Source organism: Leptosomus discolor, chromosome 1, assembly GCF_034619465.1.
Source record: "Leptosomus discolor isolate bLepDis1 chromosome 1, bLepDis1.hap2, whole genome shotgun sequence".
Lineage (NCBI taxonomy): Eukaryota > Metazoa > Chordata > Aves > Leptosomiformes > Leptosomidae > Leptosomus > Leptosomus discolor.
The window spans coordinates 211,791,355-211,816,913 of record NC_141391.1 but is presented as its reverse complement, the minus strand read 5'-3'; the positions used below and the strand labels follow the sequence as shown (position 1 = coordinate 211,816,913).

The window sequence follows — 25,559 nt, the reverse complement described above, 5'->3', positions numbered from 1 at the left end:
GGCACCACGCAGCATTCCCAATGACATTACAGTTGAGTTAACCCTATTTTGGAGGAGAAAAGCCATATGGACATAAGATCCATATGGAAAGTAGGCATGGCCTTGGGTGCTAAGTTGCAAAGCATCCCTGGGAGGTGAACCACAGCCATGACTTGCCCACAGCAGGGTGACTCTATAGGTGAGTGCAAATATGTAATGAAAATCCCATGCAGAGTCACTGTGCAAATAAATAGGAGCACGAGTCCCTTGACTCGCATGTTCCTGGGATGCTGTTGACATTCTGAATAAGCAAGTGGCTGCAAATTTACCAGCTGTTCCTCCTGAGTCCTTGGATTAAGGTCTGGTTTGCAATGCATCATTTAAGAGGTTGCAAATATTTTCCGTGTGTTGAAATAAAATTATAAACAGATTGAGCCTGGGTACAGTAGATCCACTGGACTAAATTTGACTAAGAAAAGCTTTTGATTAAAGAATGAAGCTTAAGAGTGAGCTCGCATGGAGGGAAATTTTGTCATTTTAATGAAAAAATTTTTGTGGAAGTATACTCTCTGCAAACATTGAAGGAGAGAGTCCTTGTGCAGGAAAGCACGTGATGTAAATCAGTATCTACTAAAGCAGTCCACCTCTTGAATATAACAAAAGTAACTATGAAATTGCAAAACAGCACACACTGCATTTTCACGGGGAAATGTGCTGTATTCAGTCATTAATTACTGCGTGGGCTCAGTTTTCAGTACAATCAATCCACAGGAAACAAAAGGGCTGCAGGGGAAATATAAAAAGACAGTCAGCTAATAGGAGCCAGATTCAATAAAACCGTGTCTGCCTTCAGTGAACGGCGAGGCAGAGGTGTGACCATTCTTCCGTTCTTCCTTGGCAAGGCATGCAATGGGTCAGGCAAAGGGTAGGGCTGAGAGGAGCTTGGAGCAACACCACATCTATACATATACATCTATAGATAGATAGATATGAGAAATACCACTCCTGATATGAGAAACTAGGAAAGAAAGGGTTTTAACTCAAGTTGCTTTGTGCAGTGTTCAGGGCGTCATCTCAGAGCAGGTGGTTGTGTTTTGGCACTTCTGCCAGCGCAGCCTCTACCTGCCATGCCTCCTTCCCACTGCGCCATGAGTCAGGGGCTCTCCAATTCAGTACAGTACCAGAGCTTTCCCTTGCCCCCTGTCAGCCCACCGCTGCTGCTCCAGCCTCCCTCTGCCAGGAGCAAGCAGCAAGCCCTGGGGCTGCTGATAGGGCCAGGGTGGACTGCACACCCTGGGTGAACTTCACCTTTACGGCAGAGTTTCAGTTTAATGCCAATATTTTAGCAAGCTATTTGCTTTGTTTGCCTAACACTTAATAGGATTATCTGAGTTATTTTTTTTCTTCGAAGGTTGCTTTTCGTTTTCAAAGTTGAATGTGTTCATTTTTAGTGGTAGCCTTCTCTCCCATTCAGGCTCCAAACTTCCCTAGGAAGTGACCTCATGGCATTATTCAAGCAGATTATTGCTTGGAGTGGCTGAATTAACTAGTGTTCATATAATGGCAAGCTCCCAGTCCATATGTATTTAATGACTGTAATCGTTTATTATTTTCCCTTTATTAGGTTTGTTTTTAAAGAAAGTTTTACTGTGCTATTTATGATATGCTAAGTGGTGCAACTTGCTGAAAAAATGTATCACATACATTTTATTTTTTAATAGGTTTTGCTTGTTAAAATGGAAGTCTTTTATTTACCCTAGTAGGGCAGTTTTTTGCTGACAGTTTTATTATTTCAATTACTCAGACATTTCTTTCCTCTTTTGTTTCCCTAGATGCTCCTCCAGGGAGTTTTAATGTGTCCATTCTTTATTTAAGATTGGGTTCCGAATGTGTTATTTCTAGCAGGGCAGAGGAAAAGCATAATATAGCAGATATTAAATAGTGGGATGTCAAGGTTTTATTTTCTTTCCTCTTTGATTTGTGGAATCCTTTCTCCATCTGTGTCATCTGGTGATTAATTGTGCTGATAATCTGCTCTCCTTCATCAATAACTGTCTGCTGCCAGTGCCGGGCAGAGGCCGTGCTCTGCCTAAAGAGTTTGTGGCTGCTGATAAATTAATGTACCTGCATGAGAAAAGTGGAGAGACCTCTGAGAGCAATTTAAAATTGCCAGAGACACAGAGTCCTTTAATAAACTAACACTCTATAGGTACTGGCAGCAACTACTGTATGCGTTTCACTTGCCAGTGGGGAAAGGAGAATGGGACCATTCCTCCAGGGCAAAACCCAAGCCTTGGTCGGTGGAGCGAAAAGTGAACCCTAAGGGATCATGCTAGTAGGGAGCCTTACAACCTCAGCGGGCCAGCACCAGCGAGAAGGGCAGACCAAATTCGCCTATACAAATCTCCCTAGGATGGGACAGTGTAGAAACCCATGTCTGCTCCCCTGGCTCTTGCTGGGGTATAGTTGTGATTTCCCTCTGCAGGTTCTAGTGAGTCTTTGACCATCTCTGATGTCTGGTGGATTTTATTTTCCATTATAGCATGGCTAGTCCTTGGACTATGAGAAAACCAAAATCCAGTGCTTGTTGGGACAGTGTGAGAGCCCCCAGAGCTCCAGATGGATGTGTGCTTGGACTGCCTGTGGCTAGTGCGTGGCCTTGACCATCTTTTAGTGAGGATAGAAAGCAGATTACAAAGCATGTCCTCACTTCTGCATCCCATCGTGTTTTCCAGAGTGTCTGGGGGAGAGCTTTTTGACCGCATCGTTGAGAAAGGGTTCTACACCGAGAAGGATGCCAGCACCCTGATCCGGCAGGTCCTGGATGCTGTCTACTACCTGCACCGAATGGGCATCGTGCACAGGGACCTCAAGGTACGACCACAGCGTGACTCGGTCCTCCAGGCAATGTTAATGAAGGTTGCATAATTACGTGAGTCTAACACATGTAAGTCCAGCCTCTACTGGGACTGGCTGTTTCAGTAAGGTTTTACTGTAAGAGGGATGCTCTGGAGGCTCCATACCCTCCCATTGTAATTGCTTTTAATGAGGACTTTGCAATCAATGTTGTTACAATGGGAGTTTTGCATATAGGATGTGGGGAAAAAATCATTCATTAAGACCCAAAATGTTACATTAAGGCAGGAGACTCATCTCAGCTGGGATGTGTTTACTGCTGTAAAGTATCTTGCAGATTTGCTGTGCTATATTTACTTCTATGTAATAATTAGTGACAATAAATAGTGTAGGAAAGCTGAGTTATTTCCTACCATGCTATTTGGACCAGTGTTTTTAGAGACACTGTTAACAGCAAGGATTGTTCTAAGGAACAGTGTGTGCCAATGTGATTTTTAGATAATTTTCCTTTCAGCTGTACCATGTTATCACATCAAAACCTCTCAGCTTTTATGGTAAAAAAATGCCAAAACATTATTTCTGTGTTGTTTCTTTCCAGTATCTTAAACTGTCATTAAGATAAGCAGAAAGTCTTGGTTTTCGTAACACACAGCTAAACCTCCCCATCTTTAGTATCTTAAGTAATAAATTAGCAGAATACATTAGAAAAAGATACAAATGTCAAAAGAAAACTGTGGGTTCAGTTCCTGAGCTAGGTAATTCTACCAAAGTTTGCTGCCAGAAATGAAGAATTCAGTGAGTGAAATAACACCTTTAATTGTGTTTTGGAGGGATGCTCCAAACAAGAGTTTCCTTGGATGTTGATGCTGTGGCCTTGAATTGGCCCCATGTAAAGAGAGTGGAATTTGGTTAAATGGGTCATATTATGTAAAGGCTTAATGAACAATAATAGAGTCAAGAGACACAAAGAAGTTGTAAGTTTTTTTCTGTTTTTTACTTCTTAAACACAATTTTTAAATTAATTGTATTTTTAATATAGTCTAATATTAAACTGCACGTTTGCAATTTTTGGCAACTTCTCTTAGCAAAGATTGTAGTGGCAGGAATGTGACCTCGCTGCTATGCCTTAAGATGGATGAAAAATTGTGGTGACGAGAGATACAATTTATTTTATTTTTAGCTCCTCCAAAATCAGTGCTGATATGAAATGCTGTGTGATGTAAAATAATAAATTTTACCTCACACAGGCTTGTTCCCAAAACATGATGCAGCGGAGCCAAGGTAGAGCCCATTACCGATGTAACCACCAGCACCAGAGTTCTCCAAGGGGCAGCAGTGCCCAGGACAGGCAGACATGGCCTTGTTCTGTAACAGCCTCAATGCAGCCATTTCCTTCTGTTGCTCTTCGACTCCAGATGCCAATCTTTTGGCCGTGTGTGGGCTGTTCCTGTGGGATTGCGAGCTTTTGCACACCTTACTGCTGCAAGGGACTTGCTGCAGTCCTGTACACCTCTGCCAGAAGTGAGCATCCTATGATCTTTGCTTCAATAGATAGAGTAGAATAATAGAAGGTAGAAGCATTTTTTTAAAGCACTGGTTTAGCACACTTTTAAGGCAAAACCTTGAATCAACTGAAGGAAAATATACACTGATGTCCGCAAATAGTATTTCCTCCTCAGTCTTGTGCAGTTTGGTCCTAACAGTCCCAAATAATGGGTTTTCTGTAAGGAGGCACTGATTAGTCTTCCATCTCCTACAGTCTTCATGTGTTGCCCTCAGTTCCCGTTCATTTCCTGCTCTTATGCTGAAGTACATAGAAATATTCTCATATTTATTAGAGTTCCACTGCATTTCAGTATGGAAGTGTTGTTTAGTATTTTAACATGACCAGCTTTCTCCTTGGTTCAATTTGCAGGAAATAACTTCAGGCTTCTTTCTGCCACCAGTGGTTTTGGAGGGAGGTCTGAGTCCTCTTAATTCAGATACTCCATTGTACAAGCTCTTAATATCCCTGTCTTCATAATTTAAAGGAAGGCTGTGGCTCTCACTTTAAAACAGATTAATCTTATTTTAAAGTTCCTATAATAAAGTATAAGATCTGGTAATTGGGAAGTGGCTTCATCTACAAATTACTTTCAGAGTTTGTGTAAGGACATGCTGAATTTAGATCAAACCAACCTTCTCCAGTGGTATTTTGAGGGAACCACTAGCTCTTTTTCACTTTTTTTCATTTGCAAGTCTTTGTCAGTACCATATCAGTTGTTAAAATGACTCATAAAATATGGTATATGAGGAACACCTGCTGTGAATTTCTGTTAGCACAAACATACCGTGATGGTGAAAATAGAGATATAATAAGGCGGTTTATGATCTCAAAATATCAAGATAAGTGCAAGTTTCAAATTGTGATTCCTCAAAATGAAACTCTGGGAAAGAATCCACTCTACAAATATAACCCTTGAAACATCTATAACAATTATTTATTGTAATTATGCGTTATTCAGATACCAAAATAGTACTTGCTGTAGTTGGGAAAAGCAGATCTGTGCTCCAAGTCTCTAATCTAAATAACCCAGCCCGCAGATAACAAGAGATGGCAGCAGATGAAGTCCAGGGAAGTCCAGGATGTACAAAAGGACTGAAAGGCTCGAGCAGCTCTGCTTGGTACAGAGCCACATTGTTAACACTTCTTGAATTAACTAGCTTGAAGAACCAGAGTTCTTTTAAACGGGTTTTACGTGCGTTTACGTTTTAAATCAGTGGGGTTTTTGGCCTCACTAAATATAAGTAAGTGGGGGCCTGAGGTGATTTAACAGAAATTGTTGGGAAATAATTATATTTCCCTTAATACCAGCTCTACTAACCCCTCAGCAAATCGGAAGTGCACTAGTAAAAATCAAGAGTAAGTCCATCCAAGGGCAGATCATGGCATAAAACTGACTCACATGGTGCCTGAAAAGAGTATCAGCATTATAATGGCCAATTAAAGCACAGGACTTATGAGGTATCATGAGAAAGAAACATAAATGGTACAATTTCATAATTATTTTTACAAACAGAATTGTTTCCCTATTTGCCTCAGTCTCAGCTGGCTCACAGCTGTGGTTGCAGCTTGTAGATCCTCTCATGGCCCCTGTGTCCCATGGATAAAGCCATCACTATGTGGCTTCACACTGGGGCCAGGGAGCCAGAAAGTGCTTTAACCTCAACTTGAACGGGAACCTCAGAGTAGGGTGGAGGCGGTGTCACCCCCCTAGTGTTTCTTCATCCCCTCTTTCCCCAGAACAGGAGGTCACAGGACAGAGGAGGGCAGATAGATGCTGGTGCTGCTCTAGGGCAATTCCTCCTCCTTACACATCCAAGCTTGGATGTGTCCCAAGGAGTTTGATGATGTTTTATGGCCGCAACTGCTTCTCACCATTTCCTGAAGCACTCAGCAGGCTGATAGACAATATGTGCTGCATGTGGGTGAGCGTTTGTACCAGCTTCTGGGCAAGAAATCTACACCAGGGTTATGTTGAAACACTGGGTATCCGTCACTTTTGTAGATGAAGACCCCAAGGTCTGGGTAGTGCAATGGCACCCCGTTACCACCAGGCTGTCAGTGTGCCAGCAGCTGCTGGATCTTTTTGCAAGCCCAAATATTTAGTAGGGAAAGAAGTGTGCTCTCACAGCACCTAGCAAGAGCTTTTTTGTGTAGCAGTAGCTCGTTCAAAACTGGAGGACTATGCTGCAGCAGATGGAGTTAGTTGGGCTTTCCAAACCGCCTGGTGTTGGTATAAAGTCACAGGGCTTTGTGGAGTGATTCGTGTTTCCTCTCAGCATAAACAAGTTGCTGTGCTTAGTGCTGTGGCATTTTTTCCTAATTGGCTTTAGCTAAAACATCCTGGCTGAAAGTCTGTTAACTGTAAAGGCATTTCCCCTCTCATAACAGTTTATTTCCAGTGGAGAAGATACGGTAATGCTCTAACACCTACCGTTTTCCTTTTTTCTTTTTCTAAATGCTGTGTAAGAAAATTTTCATTACACTAACTGGATTTACCATATTTAACTGCCTTCAAATTAATCCTTCTGGTTTATCACTCTGAAGTGATCATATGTCAGACACATCTCACGAGTAAGGGACGAGCCTTAATTCTTATTTTAAGTGCCAAAGGAGAAGTTTGTATTCCCATGGAAGTTACTCAAAGCTCAAGGTGACAGCTTCTTCCATTAGTTGCCATACAGGAGTCCGGAGAGGATCTCCATGCAGGTTGTAAGAGCAACTCTTTAGGATTTGGGGGAACCAAATTATATTAGTGTATGATGTAACTAAGAATTGTATTAAATGCAATGCACCAGTCAACAGACACTGTTACTGGACTTACACATTCAAAACCCATTTTATTTGTTCTCCTTTCTAGCCCGAGAACCTGCTTTACTACAGCCAGGATGAAGAGTCAAAAATCATGATCAGTGACTTTGGATTGTCAAAGATGGAGGGTAAAGGAGATGTGATGTCCACAGCCTGTGGGACTCCTGGCTATGTTGGTAAGAGGTTCAGTTATGTTGTCCGTCCACTCTTCCCAGCTGCATTACAGAAATGTAGTGAAAAGGGAATAATACTTGTTTTCTAGTGCCACTACATAGCGCACGTGAGATTTTACGTTTGTTAGATTTCAGAAGCTGCTGGTGCTTTGTCTTGTGTGCTCTTCTCCTTCAGGTCCCGATCCTGCAATTCAGCTCTGGGTTTGTGGGATTCACTTTTACGATTTTAATCCTTTGCAGAATGAGTTCTCAAAGACACTGCGTGTAGCTAAATCAGGAGCATGTGAAGAATAGCCTCAAATGCAAGCACCCATAAAATCAAGAAGCTTTACCTAATATAACATATTATTGTAATTATAAAGGATAACATTTGCCAGACTCCCCTGACAGAAGACAGTAAAATGAAAGAGCTACATTTATTCAGACATGTTCATTAATCCTCTGTTACAACCATGTTAAGTTACCGACTCCTACATGTCAGTATGCAAAAGCTCTTTAGATCCTCAGGCCTTCTTGGACAGTATCAAATTGTTTCCTGTCATTTATTCTTTGTTCTTCTGTCCATTCAGTAGTGATTGCACCAGGCTACTGATTAGCAGTGAATTTACCAGCATCCTTTTAAAAAAACTGAAGTAACTGAGTGTGAGAATTATATGGCAGGTGATGACAGGGTCTGTTTGAGCAAACACTATTTAAAAGGCTGACTTCACGCATGAGATGGATCCAGCAAGCCTGTGCCTCCTACGACACCTAGTTAGCCAGCTGAGATGGTCAAATTAATCCGTAGGGTATCCATGAAATCCATGAAACTGAAATGACAGTGGCTTCCCCAGGGATAGATTTGCCTCAAATCTTTCTGTCAGAAAAGACTTGAAATTTTCCAGCATTCAGAGGCTCCTTTTGCTTTGCAGCTGCCACTTCACCTGTTTTCATGGCTCTGATGATACCATGGTACAAGAACTCAGATTATGTGGTTATGACACAGTGATCCAGATTTGTCCCAGGAATACCTTTTTCTGGTCATTATCTTCATGCTGCACAGACACACTCTATCCTGATAACATCAGGAAAAGGAACAGATTTCTCTGGTTTCCCATCGTGAAGCCATCAGCCATCTTTTTTAATTTTTTATTTTAAGACATGTGAGTCAGGATGCACTCTGTACAGCCTGAATAGCTGTCTTGTGTAATCACACCAGACTAGAAATCTTCCAAAGCACTAGGAGGAATTGAGCTGAGACAGCAATTTTCATAATTTTTGCTGTCAGCTCTTTGGTCTTTAATTAACATATTTTATTTTGTTCTGAAATGGGCACTGACTAGAATAAGTCTGCAAGACACGGGGAAGCTCAGATGATGTTTGCTGAAGTGCTGCTGAAAATGAGGGCGTGCAGCTCTGCTTGGACACTGAGAGATCTCATATGGCCTCTCAGCATAGCCATTTACATAAGAAAACTTGCTGTTTTAGAGAGGAAGCTCTCCGAGCATGTGACACGAATTGTAGTGCTTTGAGAGATGTTTGAGAGCTCTCATTACTCATGGTCTGGGCACTGATAGCTAAACAAGTGCCTCCAGGCCTGTTGTTACCTTACTGAACACAGGATTTACTCATCATGGTTCAAGAGGTCATGGCTGCTTATTTCTGAATTGCTGACGGGAGTTTTCCCCTCTCTCACAAAGAAAACCTCTTTAAATATTTGTTCTATTTCTTTTTTTACACAGGAGACAGCTCCTCTTCAGTGCTGCTATTTTATTTTTTTTTTAATGTAATTCGTTGCCCAGACAACATTTGCCAAACACCGAAAATTTTTGTTATCAGTCTGTGGTGATGCCCACAAATGGGCCTTCATGAGTGTTAAACCTGAAGACATGGGTTTGCTTCTGCGTACGTGGTCTGCAGTTTGTCCACATCTGAAAGCTTTCATGCCTTCCAGTGTCACTCCAATTTGCAGCACCTGCTTGATGCAGTTAGAGTCCGTCCTCCTAGTGGCACAACATGAATACGTGTCCTCATCTGGATTGGGGGAGACAGATGCCATAGTGCTGGCCCATGAATTGTCCTGTCTGCCACCTCTTTTTGTTGTTTTTGTTTGTTTGTTTGTTTGTTTTCCCCAGCCATTTTACCTGGAGTAGAAGTAACGCTCAGGGTTCTGTCACTTACAATGCATTTCTTGGTGCTTTTCCTGTAAAGATATGCAGAACACCCTATTTTCTATGATTCTATGAGGAGTTCATTATTTGTTAGTTAAGCCACTTTGCTTTTAAATTACTGGAAAAAAATTAGGCACCTACCACATGTCAACGGCACCCAGGGCTCTGTTAAGAGGTCATTAGCATTTGCTACTATTTATACTGCAACTCCAGAAACGGATCCAGTCAGATCCTGCTATGCAAAGTGCTGGACAAGCTTCTGACTTGGTAACAGATCTGATCTTAACCATGTCTGCTGCCCAAGTATTTGCAGCTATGCAAGCTCCCCTGTCATTTCTGTCTAATTTCCTGGATTAGGATATACTTTCAACTCTTTGTGTTTAAGTTTTTAACTTTTCTTAGTTTCCTCTCCAAAGACCAGGGGTTCCTGAGACACTGAATTCCTGCTTGTGTGGTTCAGAAATTAATTGAATAAGGGAGGGTGTAATTATAATTACACTTCTTTAAAAATATGTTTTCTTTCTGAAAATCAAAGTATTACTTAACGAATTAGAGTGTATCTAAAATGTGCATAACCAGTAGTGTATTAGCACATTAGCTTTTCAGGCTCTGCCTTGCAGATTGAACTACTGTCAGCAGTTCAGAGATCTTATTCCTTCAGGAGTTTTGTCAGAGACTTTGGTCATATAGTGAAAAGATCACGATTAGGATAATTTAACCCAATTAGTTGAGCCACTTTTGTTAAGATGCAAATCTAAATATTTACTTACTGAAGAGTGGGTCTGATAATACAACCTTTTCTAATGAAAAGGTCTTCCAATTTCTTATCTGCTTACCACTCTTATCTCTCTCTCCCTTTCTAATGGAAGGGTTCTGAGTTATAAACTGTGACTAGATGCCCAACTTCTAGATAGCACCTAAATTGGTTAAGATGAGGCAGCTTGTGTAGCTCATTTTATTGCAAATTAGGTGTGTGGACTGGCTTGCATGGGTCTCACCCCATCATCTAATCTGGAGAAGTGGTGTTTTCAAAACCCTAAGCGATCTGTGTGTGATTACGGGTAAGATATGTATAAGCTAGTAGTGATTTATCATTTTAAACATCATAGGTTTGGGCTACTGAGCTTGAGACCATTTGTAAGAATGTGATTTTGATGAAGGAGGTGTTCAAAAGTGCCTGGAAATGAGTCATCCTTGAGGTGTGTCAAGTTGGGCACTCACAGGAAGGTGACTGCAGTCACTCAGCAAATTCCTCTAAAGAGATTTTGGCTATTTGGGAATTAGGTCTCACTGACTGACTTCCAGTGAGATCTGCTCTTTCAAAAGCTTTGGTTACTTCTGCAGATGGGACTTAGACTTGCAAGACACTTAGGAGGATTGAAAAGTTTTGAAAAAATATTAGAAAGCCTGCTTCAGGCAATCTGATCTCATTTTGCAGAAATGCTGAATTATGAACTGTGTTTGTGGCTGGCTAATATCTTAATCCTACTGAGATTTAAAATTGTTGCTCCGAGTGCCAACCCAACTTCAAGTAAAATTTTCTTGTATTTCCCTGTCATAGGGATTGGGCTGGACCCTGGCTGTGTGGTTGGTTCCTGCACACTCCACCTCATTTGCTGTTTTTAGCCAGAAACTCAGTAGCAATTTTAGATCATATCAAAGCCACGCATTTCTTTTAGCCCTGTGCAAGACCAAAGCATTTAAGTAAGCAATAGATTTCCATGTTGAATTTTGTCTTATTTGGTATCCTTTGAGTCAAAGGCTTGATAATATTCAGTAAAGGCTTTGGAATATCCTTATTAGCAAAAAGCAACCCCAGGAGTTGTTTAGTAACGTAAGTAATAAAGTAAAAATAAAGCATGGGAAGTGCTCTCACCAGGGTTTGCTCTGACACAAGCTTGTGACAATTGCTGATTGCTCAGCTCCATTGCCGTTTCCTGAAACAGGGCTTGCTTGCATGTGGCTGTAGCTGCATTATGTTCCCTGACAGCTATCTAAATCTGACTCAGGAACATGAAATAGGGACAACAGGAGCACTGAAACCCTGCTGTCCTTCTGAAACAGCTCCAAACTTCAAAGTCTTGGCCAACCAGAAGAAGATGAACACTGGAGGACTGTGTGAAAGAGGGAAAGAGTTGTTTTCATCCCAGGAGTCAGTGGAAAGGGGACTCTGGTCTTGCAGTGAAGCTGCTACGTATGCCTCAGCGTGTTTGCACCATGAGCAAGACACTTTGTGTGGCAGCAGAGGAGCTCACACTGCTCTTGCACCGTCTTTGGCTTCAGGAGAGGGGCTGGGTTGGCCTGTCGTGCATCCAGCCATCTACTCAATGGTGAAGGGTTGTTCCTCTCTGTCCATCTTCTTGAGGTGGTACCTTCAAAAGTCCTAAGCAGTGGGGCTGATGCTATCTCCCTTTGGTGTCCCTTACAAACTCTGCCCGTTTCCCACCTTCTCTCTCAGATTTCATGGACAACTTGTACCAGTGCAGCCCATTTATGTTTCCCCTTCTTTACTTGCAGGACATGCCTACGTGGTGGAAACTGGCACTAAAGTAGTTACCAGCTGAACTAGTAGTCCTGGCTTTCACCAGGCCAATTTGCTTGGCCAGCTGAGCTATGTCCCTGCCAATGTAAGCAGGTCATTTTAACCCTATTTAGATCTTTCTATTCGTCCCTGCTGATTTGTCACTCCTATGGGGATCTTCAAAACCATCACCCTTTGTTCAAACGCCTCATTGCTTCTGGCATGCAGCTTTTGGGAAGGCGTATAAACCACAGAAAATAACTTTATACCAAGTTCTTGTGAGACAGCGAAATCTGCTGGGAGTAGCACCATCATGGGAGTGAAGGAGAATTGCTTTTTAAGTATGAGGCTGGTATACAGAACAGGCACTCTCATCACTTGTACAGTTTGTTCAACAGGCTTAAAGTATCAGAGCAATCCCCATCACTTGAGCTCCTTGCAAGAACATGGATTGCTGTTTTTGGCATCCAGCAGCTGCATTTTTAGGGAGCTTATTAGCATAGCTGTGCTCACTGGGAGTAATGGCATAGTGCTCTGAAAGATTTGCAAACATTCCTCTTTTGTACCTTTTCTTAAAACCTCCATTTGAAACAAGCCTTTTAATTTTTTTCTCTTACTAAAACCAAAACAGAACTAAACAAAAGCCCCCTAACTGTAAACCAGCAGATCATCCAGCCTGGGAAGCACATGTTCATGTACCTGCAGGTGGGATGAGGCCCTGGGACCATTACCCAGCATTTTACCTGTTGCTGGTAGCAATGCTGATTTGGCCTGAAGCACAATTCCTGGATGTGGAGGAAGGGTCCAGGTTTGCTTCATTGACTTCCCTGGCTCTGGATGACTGTTGTGTAGCATTCGAGCCCACAGTGGTTCCCTGGGGAGGTGCGGTACTGGAAGCTTTCGCTCAGCTGGCATTTCCTCTGTGCCAGGAATGGGAGCTTTGACTTTCCCCTTCCCCTTACTGCTGTTTTGTCTCCTCAGCCATCTGTGTTGATCCTTTAATGCTGTCAGCTCTTGGATTTTTTTCATCGCATCTCTGCTTTTGCCTCTCGGCACTGATCTGCCTTCATTTCTAAGAGCTCCCCTGACTTGCTTTTCAGCTCATTAAATATTTCTGTCTTTTCCATATATCAGAGGCAGATGATGCTTAGCTACGTTCTTCTGTTCCTGTTGCATGTCTGCTCTTTGGAGCAAAAATCGAAAGCAGCCTTTTGGCCTTAAAATAGTTATTTAAACCTCCTGCCTTTCTTCATTAAAGTTTTCCAAAGGGGATGTAATAGCCTCACATTTGCTTTGGGCTTGATCCTGTGGTGTTCTTACCTGATTCACAGCCACCATCCGCAGCAGCAACTGTCTGTTATCAGTGCTCTTCACTCCTTTAAAACAGAAGGAAATGCCCCAGCACAGCTTTGATGTTTTAAGAGGAAGAATCTTTATATAGTTCACATCCCCTCATCTCAGATTTGTTTTCTGTTATGTTAATGTGGCATATCTGTATAATGTCAGGAGCTCACTAGGATCCATGGTGCTCAGGAGCCATTTGCATAATATTTTCTTTGGGGGAATATAAGATGTATAATGTTTACCAGTCTTGAAAATTATGCAAACAGGAGCAGACCGTCAAAGGTAGAAGAGATACACAAATAAAATATTGGGAATTTGGAAGGACTGGAGAGTTGGAAGACATCTATTCACCTAAGGACAGGGGGAAATTAACTCCCTTCTTCCCCATACTTTGTCACAAAATTCAGTCACAAGGAACGGAACAAAGAAGGAAATTGAGTCTCACAAACCCTATTTGATGCACATTTCGAACACAAATTATTTTTAGAGTAAAACTTGGAGGCAAATTTGATGAATCAGGAAGGAAAGAGTCAGATTAAGGGACACAAGAGGTGTCTGGGAAGGTTGTCTTGAGCAACTTTGAGGAACAACTCTTTTATAAAACAGAAATGTAAATTTGCCAGACTGTCACAGTTTTCCAGGTTATCTGGGAGGCAGTGGCAGGACAGATAGAGTGGCTCACCAGTGCTTTGTTCTTTTGTCTTCAAATTCACCCCTGCCAGACTGACTAGCACCAAGCTGACACACAGTCCCTGACACAGCTGTTGGGAAAAGAGTTACGTTTTGAGCGCCAACTGTATACGCCTTTTACATTTCCACGTATCTGTCCCCTATTGTAGTAAGAACATTTTAACCTTTATTTTGATAGACTACAGCAGCATGCCCATGTCCTGGAAGGAGTCAGGGGCTTCTCAGAATTGGGATGCAGGTTTCTGCCAAGCACCTAAGGCCAAGTTAGGAGACATTCATGCTAGGTACGGTGGAAATAAACCTCCTTTGGCACATAGCGGATAGGTATTGGAGTACTCACACATTACAGTGATGTATTAGGATTAACAATATATGGACAGAACCATCATTTTAATTTCTTATACATGCAGTGGTCCAGTTTGATGGATGACTTGAAGATTGGGGTAGTATTTACCCTGTGCTGCAGACTGGGACATATCCCAGTCTTCAAGAGTCTTCATAATGTGGCTGCCAGCTATATTTTTACCCACATTCCCCTGGATTTTATTCCCTCTTTCAATGTGTGCCCAGTGTGACTTGACCCTTTCCGTCATTCTGCTGCTTGTGGAAATGCAACCTGGATGCCCTCATCTGCCTCGTGCACTGTCTTCCCTTCAATCCCTTCTATAAGCGCTCATGCCCGAGCACCAGAAAATGTTTTCCATTTCTCGTTACTGCTTCCTGTCCCCTTCTTTGCTGGCAGTTTTGACCTTAGTTTTGTTGGCTTGTCTAGCTTAAGAAGATAATTCTTTGAAAAGTCCTTACCAGTAGCCCAAAACATATGTAGCAACTAAATGCGAGGCTCAAGTTTTAATACATTTATGTGCTTCACAATTTTTTTTCACTGTTCTTCAAGTCACTAACTGCTTTGATGTTGGTAAGACTCCTAGCAGAGAAAGGTGTAACCCCAAAGAAATATTTTTGCTGGGACTTGCCCCTTCATGATTTTTTTGCAGCATTTGAACTCCAAAGTACTCAGACGAAATAGTGTGCTTTTTAAACCCAGCGTGGCAAGTCTGGGTTTAATAGGAATGCCACAACTGGTGATCTGTTGCATTATTGTGAACATTTTGCTTTGAAAAAGGCAAAATCTTCTTTACATGAGAAAGATTAGAGTCACAGGGGTTTAAAATTTAGGTTTAAGCATTTGCACCGAAAGGTCCCGACAGGGAAAACATAATACTTTCAGCTCCCAAACAAAAAATCCACTTTTTTAACTCTCACTGCTGTAAGATAGAAAAGCAGACCCACAGAGAGTTTCAGTAAGTGCACAGGCTCTCACTTCTAGCAAAATTCAGACTATGGTGGCTGAAAGCTACAGAGGCAGAAGGCTCAGTTCCTTTGTGCATGTGTCCAATTCCTGCTACTTTTTGTTTCTTCCTCTGAGGTGTCTGCACTTCCAGAGGCAGAAGGACAAATGACTCCCTCTGACATCCAGCAGGCTTTGGAAGGCAGCTGTTGGAAGGTGTGGTGACAGCTTTCCTTCCTCTCCTGCAGATGTAGAGATGTAGCTTATCGCCTCCCTGACATGCTGCAGTTTCTGAGTTGCCCCTTGAAATCCCCGGGTTGGCAACACGATATGGTGGAGCTGTGGGGCTGTCAGGGTCAATGTGCATCTCAGCACCAGTGCAAAGCTCGGCCTCATTTTTCTCCAAGTCTCCTGAAGTTCCTCTGACAGGGTGGTGATGGCCCTCTGCCTCTCATGCATTTTCCTGCACTTGGTTTTGTTTTCTGTCCTTGGAGTCAGAAAATGGGGAATTTGCTTCATATAAGGTGTCACCATTCTTTGTGAGAATATGAGCTTCAAAAACATCAGGATAACTGCAAATGCGAGGGCTGTATGTAGAGGGCAACACAAGGTCTTGGGGAGCTTCGAGTTTCAGGGTCCTACCTCTTGACCACATTCAAATGTTTGGTCTTGTAATATATGCATGTTTGGCTTTTTATTTTCAGCTCCTGAAGTGTTGGCCCAGAAACCCTACAGCAAAGCCGTGGATTGCTGGTCCATTGGGGTCATCGCATACATCCTGTGAGTATCTGTTGAGTTTTCAATCACAAGCAGCTTTGGGACCTGCAACATGCTGTCCCAACGTATAGTTAGCCACTTAGTCTGGGCCAAAAAAGTTAATCTCTGACACTTGTTATCTGAGATAACATGAATCCTGGGCATGTCCCAGTTACATAAAGGCTGAAATTTGGGCAGAAGTGGTAGGAAATGAACCAGGACCCTTCAAAAGCCAAAATCCTTGCTCCCATCTGAACTACATGGTGTGCAATAGTATGGGCTTGTTGTGACATTAGTGAAGTTATTACGTCCCCTGCTCAAATTAGCTTTGACAAGAAATGAATTTGGCCATGTCAGCAGGGCACAGCATTGTGCCCACAGGCATATCTTGAAGGGCCTCGTCTCTCAAGGCATCACCATAATGGCTTTTTGTTCCCTGGGGAGAGCACAGAGGGAGATAAGCGGGGGAGACCTTTTCACGTACTGTAGTGAATTATTCTCATCAAAACATAATACAAAGTATTGAGAATTTTAATGAAAATGAGGGATCATTTTCCTTAACACATTTGACCATCATCTCCCATAGGAGAGGGTGAGCTTATTGGTGCCCTGTCAGTTCTGTCACTCTTCTATTAAGCCATTAAGCCTCTGCATTCTTCGTTGAGATTTGCACCTCTAATGGAGCTAATTGCTGCTCAAAGGAGCGGGGATTTGTTGCTTGTGAAAGCTACAGGACCAGGACTTTGGTGCATTCTCCAAAGTGGTGGGTAGATCTCAGAACTCATGTGTTTATGGAGATTTAGTATCTATCGTCATTCAGTACCCGCCACCCTTCTTCACAAAGGCTTAATAGGGTAATTTAGATTGGAGGGAGCCTCAGGAAGTGCTGTTCTTGAGTTCAGACTAGATTGTTTAGTTGGGTCTTGAAATCCTCCAAAGACGGAGACTGCACAAGGTCTGTGGGCAACCTGCTCCACTACTTGACTGCCTTCATGGGGAAAAGGTTTTTCATTATATCCAGACTTGTATTCATGAAGGGGACAGCCAGTACTCTAGAGGTAGGTGCACCTTCCCTGCTTGAGCCGTGGAAGTAGGTAAGCCAGCTCCTGCACCAGCGACAACACTTGGAAGGACTGGAGAGGCGTCCTGGCCACTGTGGTCACAGGGATACCGTGGTACCAGTGGTCAGTAGTGCTGTCCAGAGAAGGGCACCATCTTTTGAATCCATCTCTGCATGCATGAGTATATGAAATCACTGCTAATATTTGGATTGAGAAGGAAATGTAGAACTTGTTGTCTGTGAACCTGTAGGAAGACTCCCTCTAGTTTAAGGGTAGTCTGATGGGATCTTGATGGGGTAGTCTGTGCTCAGGGCTCAGGTCTGTGAGTCTGTGCATGTCATTCAAATAACGATTGTGTAGATTGCATCTGCACAGCCTAGCAGGCTTTGAAGCAGGAGCTATCCATGTGGGTCTTCAAGAGGAGGTTAGGCTTTCACTATGGGCTGACTCAGGGCAACCACGCAGAGCACAACAAGCCTGTTCCTTTTGTGCAAGAGCTGCTGTGTAGCTCTGACTGCCACAGAAACAAATGTCTTTTCATGCCTGCATTACCAGTGCTTTCCCTTTTTTTTATTTTTCCCTTTTACACAACTGTCACAGTTACACAAGACTGAAGGAAAAAGCAGCTCCAGTGAGGCAAAGCATTAAAGCATTCCTACTTTGTTCCCTTCCTCCTTATGCAAACATTTCATGGCTTGTCAACATGAATAACTTTTTGATGGTGTAATAGAACTATTTTTGCCAGGACAAACCTCATTGCTGTATTATCCACTCTGTGCAATGTTCATTCTTTACATTTTCATTTAGTCTTGAGCATAAGTTATATGTTACCCAAAATAGCTTTTTTGTATTAAGGTAGCATAGGAAGGCTTGCTTTATTTGCATATATGTTTATTTATTTAAAACAAAGTCTTCCCTAAAAACATTAGCTTTATGACTGGCTTTCCAATCTACATGAATATTTGAAAACTTGTCGAGTACAAAACTTTGCAGGGGGATGGATTTATCTTGGAGCAACCATCAATAGCAGAATGCAAAAAGGTTTTGCATAACAAAGGAAAAATCAACAGTGCTGATTCTGACTTTGTGGCGAAGCCCAGCTGGACATGCTACAGCAGTGAGGAAGACGGCAGACATGCCAAAATACCTCAGAGGCTGCTTCATGCATCATTCCCTAGTGCTCTTTTAGATGAGGATGGTGTGTGCTGACCCAAACTTACCATTTTCCACAAGCAAACCTGAGCATGGAAAAGGTGGAAGGTTTCAATATCTCATCCATAGTCCTTCCCCCTTCCTAAGCAAGCTGGCTCTTTCTGCAAGGTTCAGCTCAGTTGTTTCCTGCTCTGTTTTCCAAATCAGGATATGCTGGGCTTGTCAAGCAAGGCATACACACTCCTTAAATCTGAATTCCCCATTTGTTGTAGGGGGAATTCCCAACCCTGAAGGCTTAAATCAGTCCTGTTTGCAGGACAAGGAAACCTTTTCAGAGTTCCTGAGCTTCATGTACTAAGGACTTGATTTGTATTATGTCCAGTCAAAATGAATGCCAATAATGCATTGCTGTAGCAGGAGCATGGTAATGTGTTTGCCAGACTGATACTGCTTGGGTGGGATTGGGCCTGAGATCAAACCACCTCCTTGAATATTTCTGCACATGAGCTACATCCATCAGCTCCTTTAACAGCCAGCAGCTCTCCAGGGCTCACTTGGGTTACCCTAACGTAGGTGCTTAGTGCTGTTTCAGTCACTACAGTGTCCCACCCGGTCTCAAGCTGTGGCTGCAGGTCAGTACAGCCCCCATAGCCCCATGGTGTACCTGCCAGCTGGGGACAGGGGTCCTGTGCATTCAGCAGCTTCTCCGGTGGCACTGGTCTTTGTGTGTGGACACCTCAACCCAGCCTGGATGGATGCAAGCAGTCATTTCACCGGGATGTGCTGTTCAGTTGCCTACACTTAGACATTTAGTGCCACGCTGGGGTGTCTGGGACAGCCACGTGGATTTGGCAAGTGTAACGCACTGCAGTGGCCTTTCTTCTGGAGTGGCAGATGGAGGCCAAGTGGGAGACAATGCACCATGTTGTATAGAACCATTTGCCCACGCTGAGGCTACTCGATCACAGCCCGCTCCATACTCAGACCCCTGCCTTCACAGTATGGTTTCACCTGCGTTATGGTACATTTGCATCACTCTCCAGTCTCTGTTGACTCCTTCTCTATTGACTGCAATGGGAGCTTAAAAACCCAGCCCACACCTCACATGTCCTAATCTTAAACTGGATCTTATCCTTGCTTCCAGGAATAGCCAGAAACTGCAGATGTGGCCTTGTAAGAATGTGGATGTCAGGGGTACAGTAAAGACAGAAAGGAAGAGTGGTCCTTCCCTAAACTGGAAGGAAGTAACCCTGCTGGACTGTCTGATACCACCAGTGATGGGCAGAGGTTTAACATCTAGGTTTGCTGTCTCAGCAGTGCCACACTGCTGGAGGTAGCAGAGCCAGTGTGCTCACAGTGCGGCATGGCGTTGAGATGCCACAAGCACGAGCAGCATAGCCACACTGATGCAATGCTGGTACTTAATCCTGCCCTGAGCGGGAGTTCTTAATTCCAATATATCACCACACCCATCCAGATACGCCATTTCCAGCTCCACAGTCAGCACAGTTGGAGCTACTTGCACATGCCCAAACCAGTCGGAGATGTATTTATGCATAGGACAATCCAAGCACATCATCCTGTATCACCTCCCCACCTCTCCCACAAATCCTCACAGCCACTCTGAACAGACTGTTGTCATTTAAGAAGATGGAAACTCAGGGGAATCCAACACAGAAGCCAGGCATAAATTAAAGATACTTTGAGCTATTATTACTGCAAGTGGTTTGAGTGCCTCCAGACACAAGCTCAGTCTTACATGAAAGCCTTCAGTTTATGACACTGGAAGAACAAACTGTTTCTGTGGCACCAACACTCTAGAGAAATATTTGTTTCTGTGATATGCAAGGTGAAGGATGTCTTAGGAAAGAATACTCTTGTTTCAGTGCCAGTCTCTAATGCTTTTCGTTAATGACAGCCAGATTGCAGAGGCTGCACCACTGGAGTTTTTATCAAAACCTGTTTTGCATGAGAAGTCATTATTCACACAAACTAATTTTAGCAGCCTGAAATTTCCTGTTATTCCAGTTGCAATATTTCTCAACTTGAAACAGCCTCATTGTTGAGCTCAGCTTTCTGCTTATCACAAGGTAGTTTTGGTACGTGTTCCACTTAAAAATATAAACCATAAGAAGAGCAAGAGGCTTCACTGGATTCACAGCAGCTGGACTGAACATTGTGTTCCAAAGCTGGAAAAGTACCCGGGGCCACAGAATGCTCTGCCTCAGCCCCTGGTTAGTCATACTCATATCATAGAGTCATAGAATGGTTTGGGCTGGAAGGGACCTTAAAGATCACCCAGTTCCATCCCCCTTGCCATGGGCAGGGACACCTTCCACTAGACCGGGTTGCTCCAAGCCCCATCCAACCTGGCCTTGAACACTGCCAGGGAGGGGGCAGCCACAGCTTCTCTGGGCAGCCTGTGCCAGTGTCTCACCACCCCCACAGTGAAGAACTTCTTCCTAATACCTAATCTAAATCTCCCCTCTTTCAGTTTGAAACCGTTACCCCTCGTCCTGTCACTACCCTCCCTGATAGTCCCTCCCCACCTTTCCTGTAGGCCCCATTTAAGTACTGGAAGGTCACTATAAACACCTCCTGTCTCTTCTGCAGTAGGCTGAATGCATTTTGCCCTGAATTTTCTTCTGATTCTATTCACTGCTAGGACAAGAAAATTACTGGACATAAATTTTGGGTCATACTTTCACATTTTGCTTCTGGGTTGCTTTTGATTTTCAAGTAGATGTTCATGAATCATCAATTCTGTTTGTATGCAAGGATTAACCAGGGACAGTACAAAGTGTATTATGCCAGAAGAAGTTTCAACCGTCATCCTGGGAAAAGCTGGTCAGTCACCTCACCTGCTGGGCATCACACACAAGCCTAAGCAAGAAAGTGAGGACTTACTTGTTTGGTACTGGAAGGAGAAGCAGTGCTGGCAAAATGTACACAGGCATGTTGGATTGCTCAGATTAACTCAGTTAAACACTGAGAAGACAACCACAAATGATTGATCCTCATTTTTTATTCCCCATGCTAATACGTCTTTGTCCACAGTTTCATGAGGGCACCAGTGTCAGCCAGTATGAGGGTCCGTTCCCAAAATAAGAATAAATACATGTGTTTATCCCTATAAATAGCACTTGGATGACTTCCCACGCCATACATCTCAGGTCTTTGAGCACTTACTGTATTCTTTGCTCTAATCTCGCTATAAAATTGGTTGTCGAACCAATCCCAGTGGCTTTTGTGTTACAGGCTGTACACTGACCATGCAAATGGGGTATCTAGCCTTTAGGATCACTCCCAATATATAACAAGAGCTTGCAGGGGTTACTTTCTCTGCCTGGTGAGGAGATGTTCCTGGTATTCCTCTCATGGTGTCCTGATGGCTTCTCGAAATGACTTCTGGCAATATCTTTCTTTTGGACATCCACCTGTGTTTTTCTTATCTGCATCCCATTCTTTTTAAGGCAAGACTGGGAATAGGAGGTTAAGCGAAAAATCTGTTGCTGATGTGATAAGGTTGCTAAATAGTTCTGAAAAGCTTTTATTTGGTGAAACTGCGAGAAAATGGTGACAACTAATAGCTGCCCGAAGCTCCCCCAGGACAAATGGGGGATTTTTTCACATTGAAGACAGAGGGGCTATTTTTGTGTTTCTGCACATCTAAAGAAAAGCAGCAGAACCTCTGATAGTGAGGTCATTTTTTTCACACAGAAATGTCCCAGCAGATGGAAATGAATTTGGTGGGATTTTGATTCTGTAAGAATTAAATAAAAACTCTATTATGGACTTTGGAAGGTAGCCCAGTTGCTGGAAGTCCAGCAAGATTTCCTCCAGCCATAAATTGCATGATAGGCTAATTTACTGGGGCTTTCCAATCCCTTACTGCAAATCCAGTAACTCTAAAACATTAAAGTAAGTAATGTTAAAAATTCTCTGTCTTCCTAAACTTTGATTTTAAGGGAAAGGACAGCAAGACTGTCTATAATTTGGCTCCCAACCCCACCCAAGCAGTGCCACGATGCCCTGGTGTTCCCCTGCCACATGCCACCTCCTCTATCTTAAGGAGCTTTTCCCTTCTCACATGCTTTCTGGTGTAGATCCTCAATGATTTGCCTCCTAGAGGAACATCCTTGGGTCCTGCTATGCAGGAGATTCATCCCCATCCTTGGCTGAGCCAGGACCAGCGCTTGCCCTGCACTCAGCCTGCTCTAAGGCACGGGGCTGGTTTGGAGGGATGTCCCTGCCCATGACCTGTAATGGAGACTAACACTTCTCAAGCTCTCACCAGCAAGGGAAAAGCAGTGCCAAAAGAGTCTGTTTTCTGCCTTGTTCCCAGCTTCCAGTAGCTCTGGCATCCTCCTGCATGGCGCAGACTCCTCGTACACCAGCCCTTTCACCATGCACCCCTGCGATGGGCTGCGGTGATCTCCCAGACACAGAGGTAGATACCCCAGACATGTGTAGATACTCAAGCCATGCAAAGGAGCAGGGGAAGAGCTGGATGTGTATAGGAGAGGGATTGAAAGGCTCTGGAGAGGCTGGGGCTCTTGCTGGGGTTCACGTCTCTCTGCTCCCCTGCCTTGCAGGGTTATAGCCCTCCAGCTCTGCGCTGCTCAGCAGTTCACTCCTACCTTTTGCTGCCACGACTGTGTATAAATCACAGCAGCCCTAACTTGTGCTCTTGTACCTTTGCCAAGGTAATTAGCACAGTTCACATTTTAAGAGAGTTATTTTTCTCTCCGGAGCAGCCTGCCAGTGCCTCGGCATGCACAGCACTGTCTGCTTGCCCTAAAATGTTTTATCAGAGCAGTTTGGTTTTGTTTAAGGAAAGTGCTGAGGAAGGCAAGAAATTAATGAAGGGCTGTCAGGCTTCTTATACGGAGCCCAGTGTTTCCCCCCAGGGAAGAGGGCAGAGCGGTGGCTCTGAGTGCCTTTGGAGGAGCAGCTTTCCTCCAGCCTGGACATCCCTACCTCAGTGGCCATCCTAATAGTTGCAGTGCTAGTGCACTGCACTTGTCAACTCAAGCCTTTCCAAACCCCTCAGAAAAGCACACAAAATCTTGAGGGTTGTGACAAAAGAGGAGGAAGGTGAAAATCAGTTTGTGTGCATCCTCCCACGAGACTGTGGGACATAAGCACTTATATTTATTACATTAAAGCTGGTTGTGTAAATGTTCTTCATAGATACCTGTAGAGCTGGTTGTGGATCTGGTTTCTGCATTCAGTTACGAGATGTTTTTCCTCCATCATCCAGGTGCATAGCGGCTTTTGGGTGTTTGCTTAAATGAACCATTTTTAATGACCCTTCTCCTTTGTCACTTCTACCACTGGGTTTCATGTAGGAGCTGCTGCACCAAGCCCCATACACAAGCACATGTCCATTGAGTAGGTATGCAGTCTTGCTCTGAACATAAACGCTCATCTGGCATGAGGTTATCTTGCTTTTGATAAAGGCAGTCATCCAGTGGGACACAGCTGAGGACTAGCTCATCTGCTTTGCAAGATAAGGAGATTTCTGATTCAGTTGAACCACGATGGTTTCGTTATAATGCTGCATATTTCAGTAGAGTTCTTCCAGGCCACTATGGATCTGATGCAGATCAGCATCTCACTCAGCATTTAAATTATTTATCAAGCGCGCATTGCTCCTTTCACCCTTAAGTGTTGAGTTGGTTCAAATAACCTCCAGGGCAGCCGGCTGGCTTTGGGTTATAAATAACTTGAGTATTTAATTTCTTACAGTCCCCCATCCCTTGCTTTATTGTTGCTGCAGTGTAGTGTTTCAGCTAGATCTTCAGTCTGTTTATAGTGGCTGGCTCTCTCAAATTAAATTCTTTATTGAGGCTGATTGACTCAGGGTTTAAGAAAACTGTAGGAAAAAGATAATTTCAGTATCGATGAAGTATGTGAAAGAATAATTTATGCCATAGACTAGAGATAAGAGGAAAAAATTGGGACATTATCTGTACAGAGACAATAGAGATAGGAAGGCCTGTTTAACTGTGAGCGGGATGGTTTTGCTTAGACCTCGGGCCAGCCTCAGAGATAAATGACACTTTGCAAACTGATATTAAAACCTGAAGAAGGGGTATCTTTGCCAGCTGCATGTCTGCAGAGCCACTGCACTGCCTCTCCACCATCTGGCAGAGTACAAAGCCAGTGTAAGTGGCTTGTGTAAGGTATTGGATGAGAACAGTCCAGAGGGACAACCAGGAGCTGAAGCCAGTATAGACAAGACTCCTGGATGGGGAATGGTTGTGCTGAGGGATGAGAGGGACTGGTGCTCTGTGCGTGTAGGGTGTAGCTCATGCAAGCACCTTCTGCCACATGTATTTGAGAGGACGGAAGGGTTTATGGCTGTGTAATAAAGTTATTCCTCTGGCTAAACACCCAAAAGCATGCAGAGGGAGGCCAGGGTATCTACATGAGTCAGTGTAGTATCAACAGAACCAGGTTTCCATGTAGAATTCCTCTTTGTCCAGGATGGTGTCAATCTTCAGAAGTGGGTTTACATGTCCCTGAACAAACTTCTCTCATGGTAGGGCTTGCCTGCTTGAAAACTTACTGGGGCAAGTCTTAAACAGTTTTAAAAGTTAAAAGAGTTAAAAGAGTTTCTCCTTCTTCTCCCTTCCTCTTTCACGCCTTCTTGGCAGAGACAGGTCCGAGGGTCACACCTCTCTTTTCTTGTTCTCCATTAGGCTCTGTGGGTATCCCCCTTTCTATGATGAAAATGACTCCAAACTCTTCGAGCAGATCCTTAAGGCAGAGTATGAGTTTGACTCTCCGTATTGGGATGACATCTCCGAGTCCGGTAAGAATCTACTGCTCATTTAATTGCAACAACCATGCGTGCATGCATGCCTGTTGCAGATATCCTCCTCTGGGCATGAGAATGCACCCTCCACCATGTGCGGAGCTCCTTTTAGCTGATGACCGTTGGGAATGTGCATTTGTTTCCGCTCAAATAGTTACGGGAGTTTATTTCTTCAGGAGAGCAAATTAAGTACTGTTCTGTCCAGCTGCACACAAAGCACTAAAACATAGCTGGAACAGAAGCTGAAGATAGCAGAAGACTGTCCCAAGAAGACAAAGCAGTTTAATTTCTCCATCATATCCAAATAAAAACCAGATGGTTTACGTGTCATTAATAATAAGATGGCAAACTAGTTTGGCTCTGTTACTGACGCTGCACTACAGGTCCAAAGCAAGTCTGCAGTATATACAGC

At 43.4% G+C, this 25,559-nt stretch overlaps 1 protein-coding gene across 1 annotated transcript in view; it reads left to right on the top strand.

The window, feature by feature from the left end:
- Window positions 1–25,559, top strand: part of CAMK1D (calcium/calmodulin dependent protein kinase ID) — a 222,704-nt gene that overhangs the window by 179,418 nt on the left and 17,727 nt on the right. Inside the window, exons 4-7 of the mRNA XM_086474695.1 lie at window positions 2,715–2,853; window positions 7,239–7,365; window positions 16,060–16,135; window positions 25,032–25,144. Of these exons, the coding sequence (XP_086330821.1) occupies window positions 2,715–2,853; window positions 7,239–7,365; window positions 16,060–16,135; window positions 25,032–25,144 (455 nt within the window). The remainder of the gene's footprint in view (window positions 1–2,714; window positions 2,854–7,238; window positions 7,366–16,059; window positions 16,136–25,031; window positions 25,145–25,559) is intronic.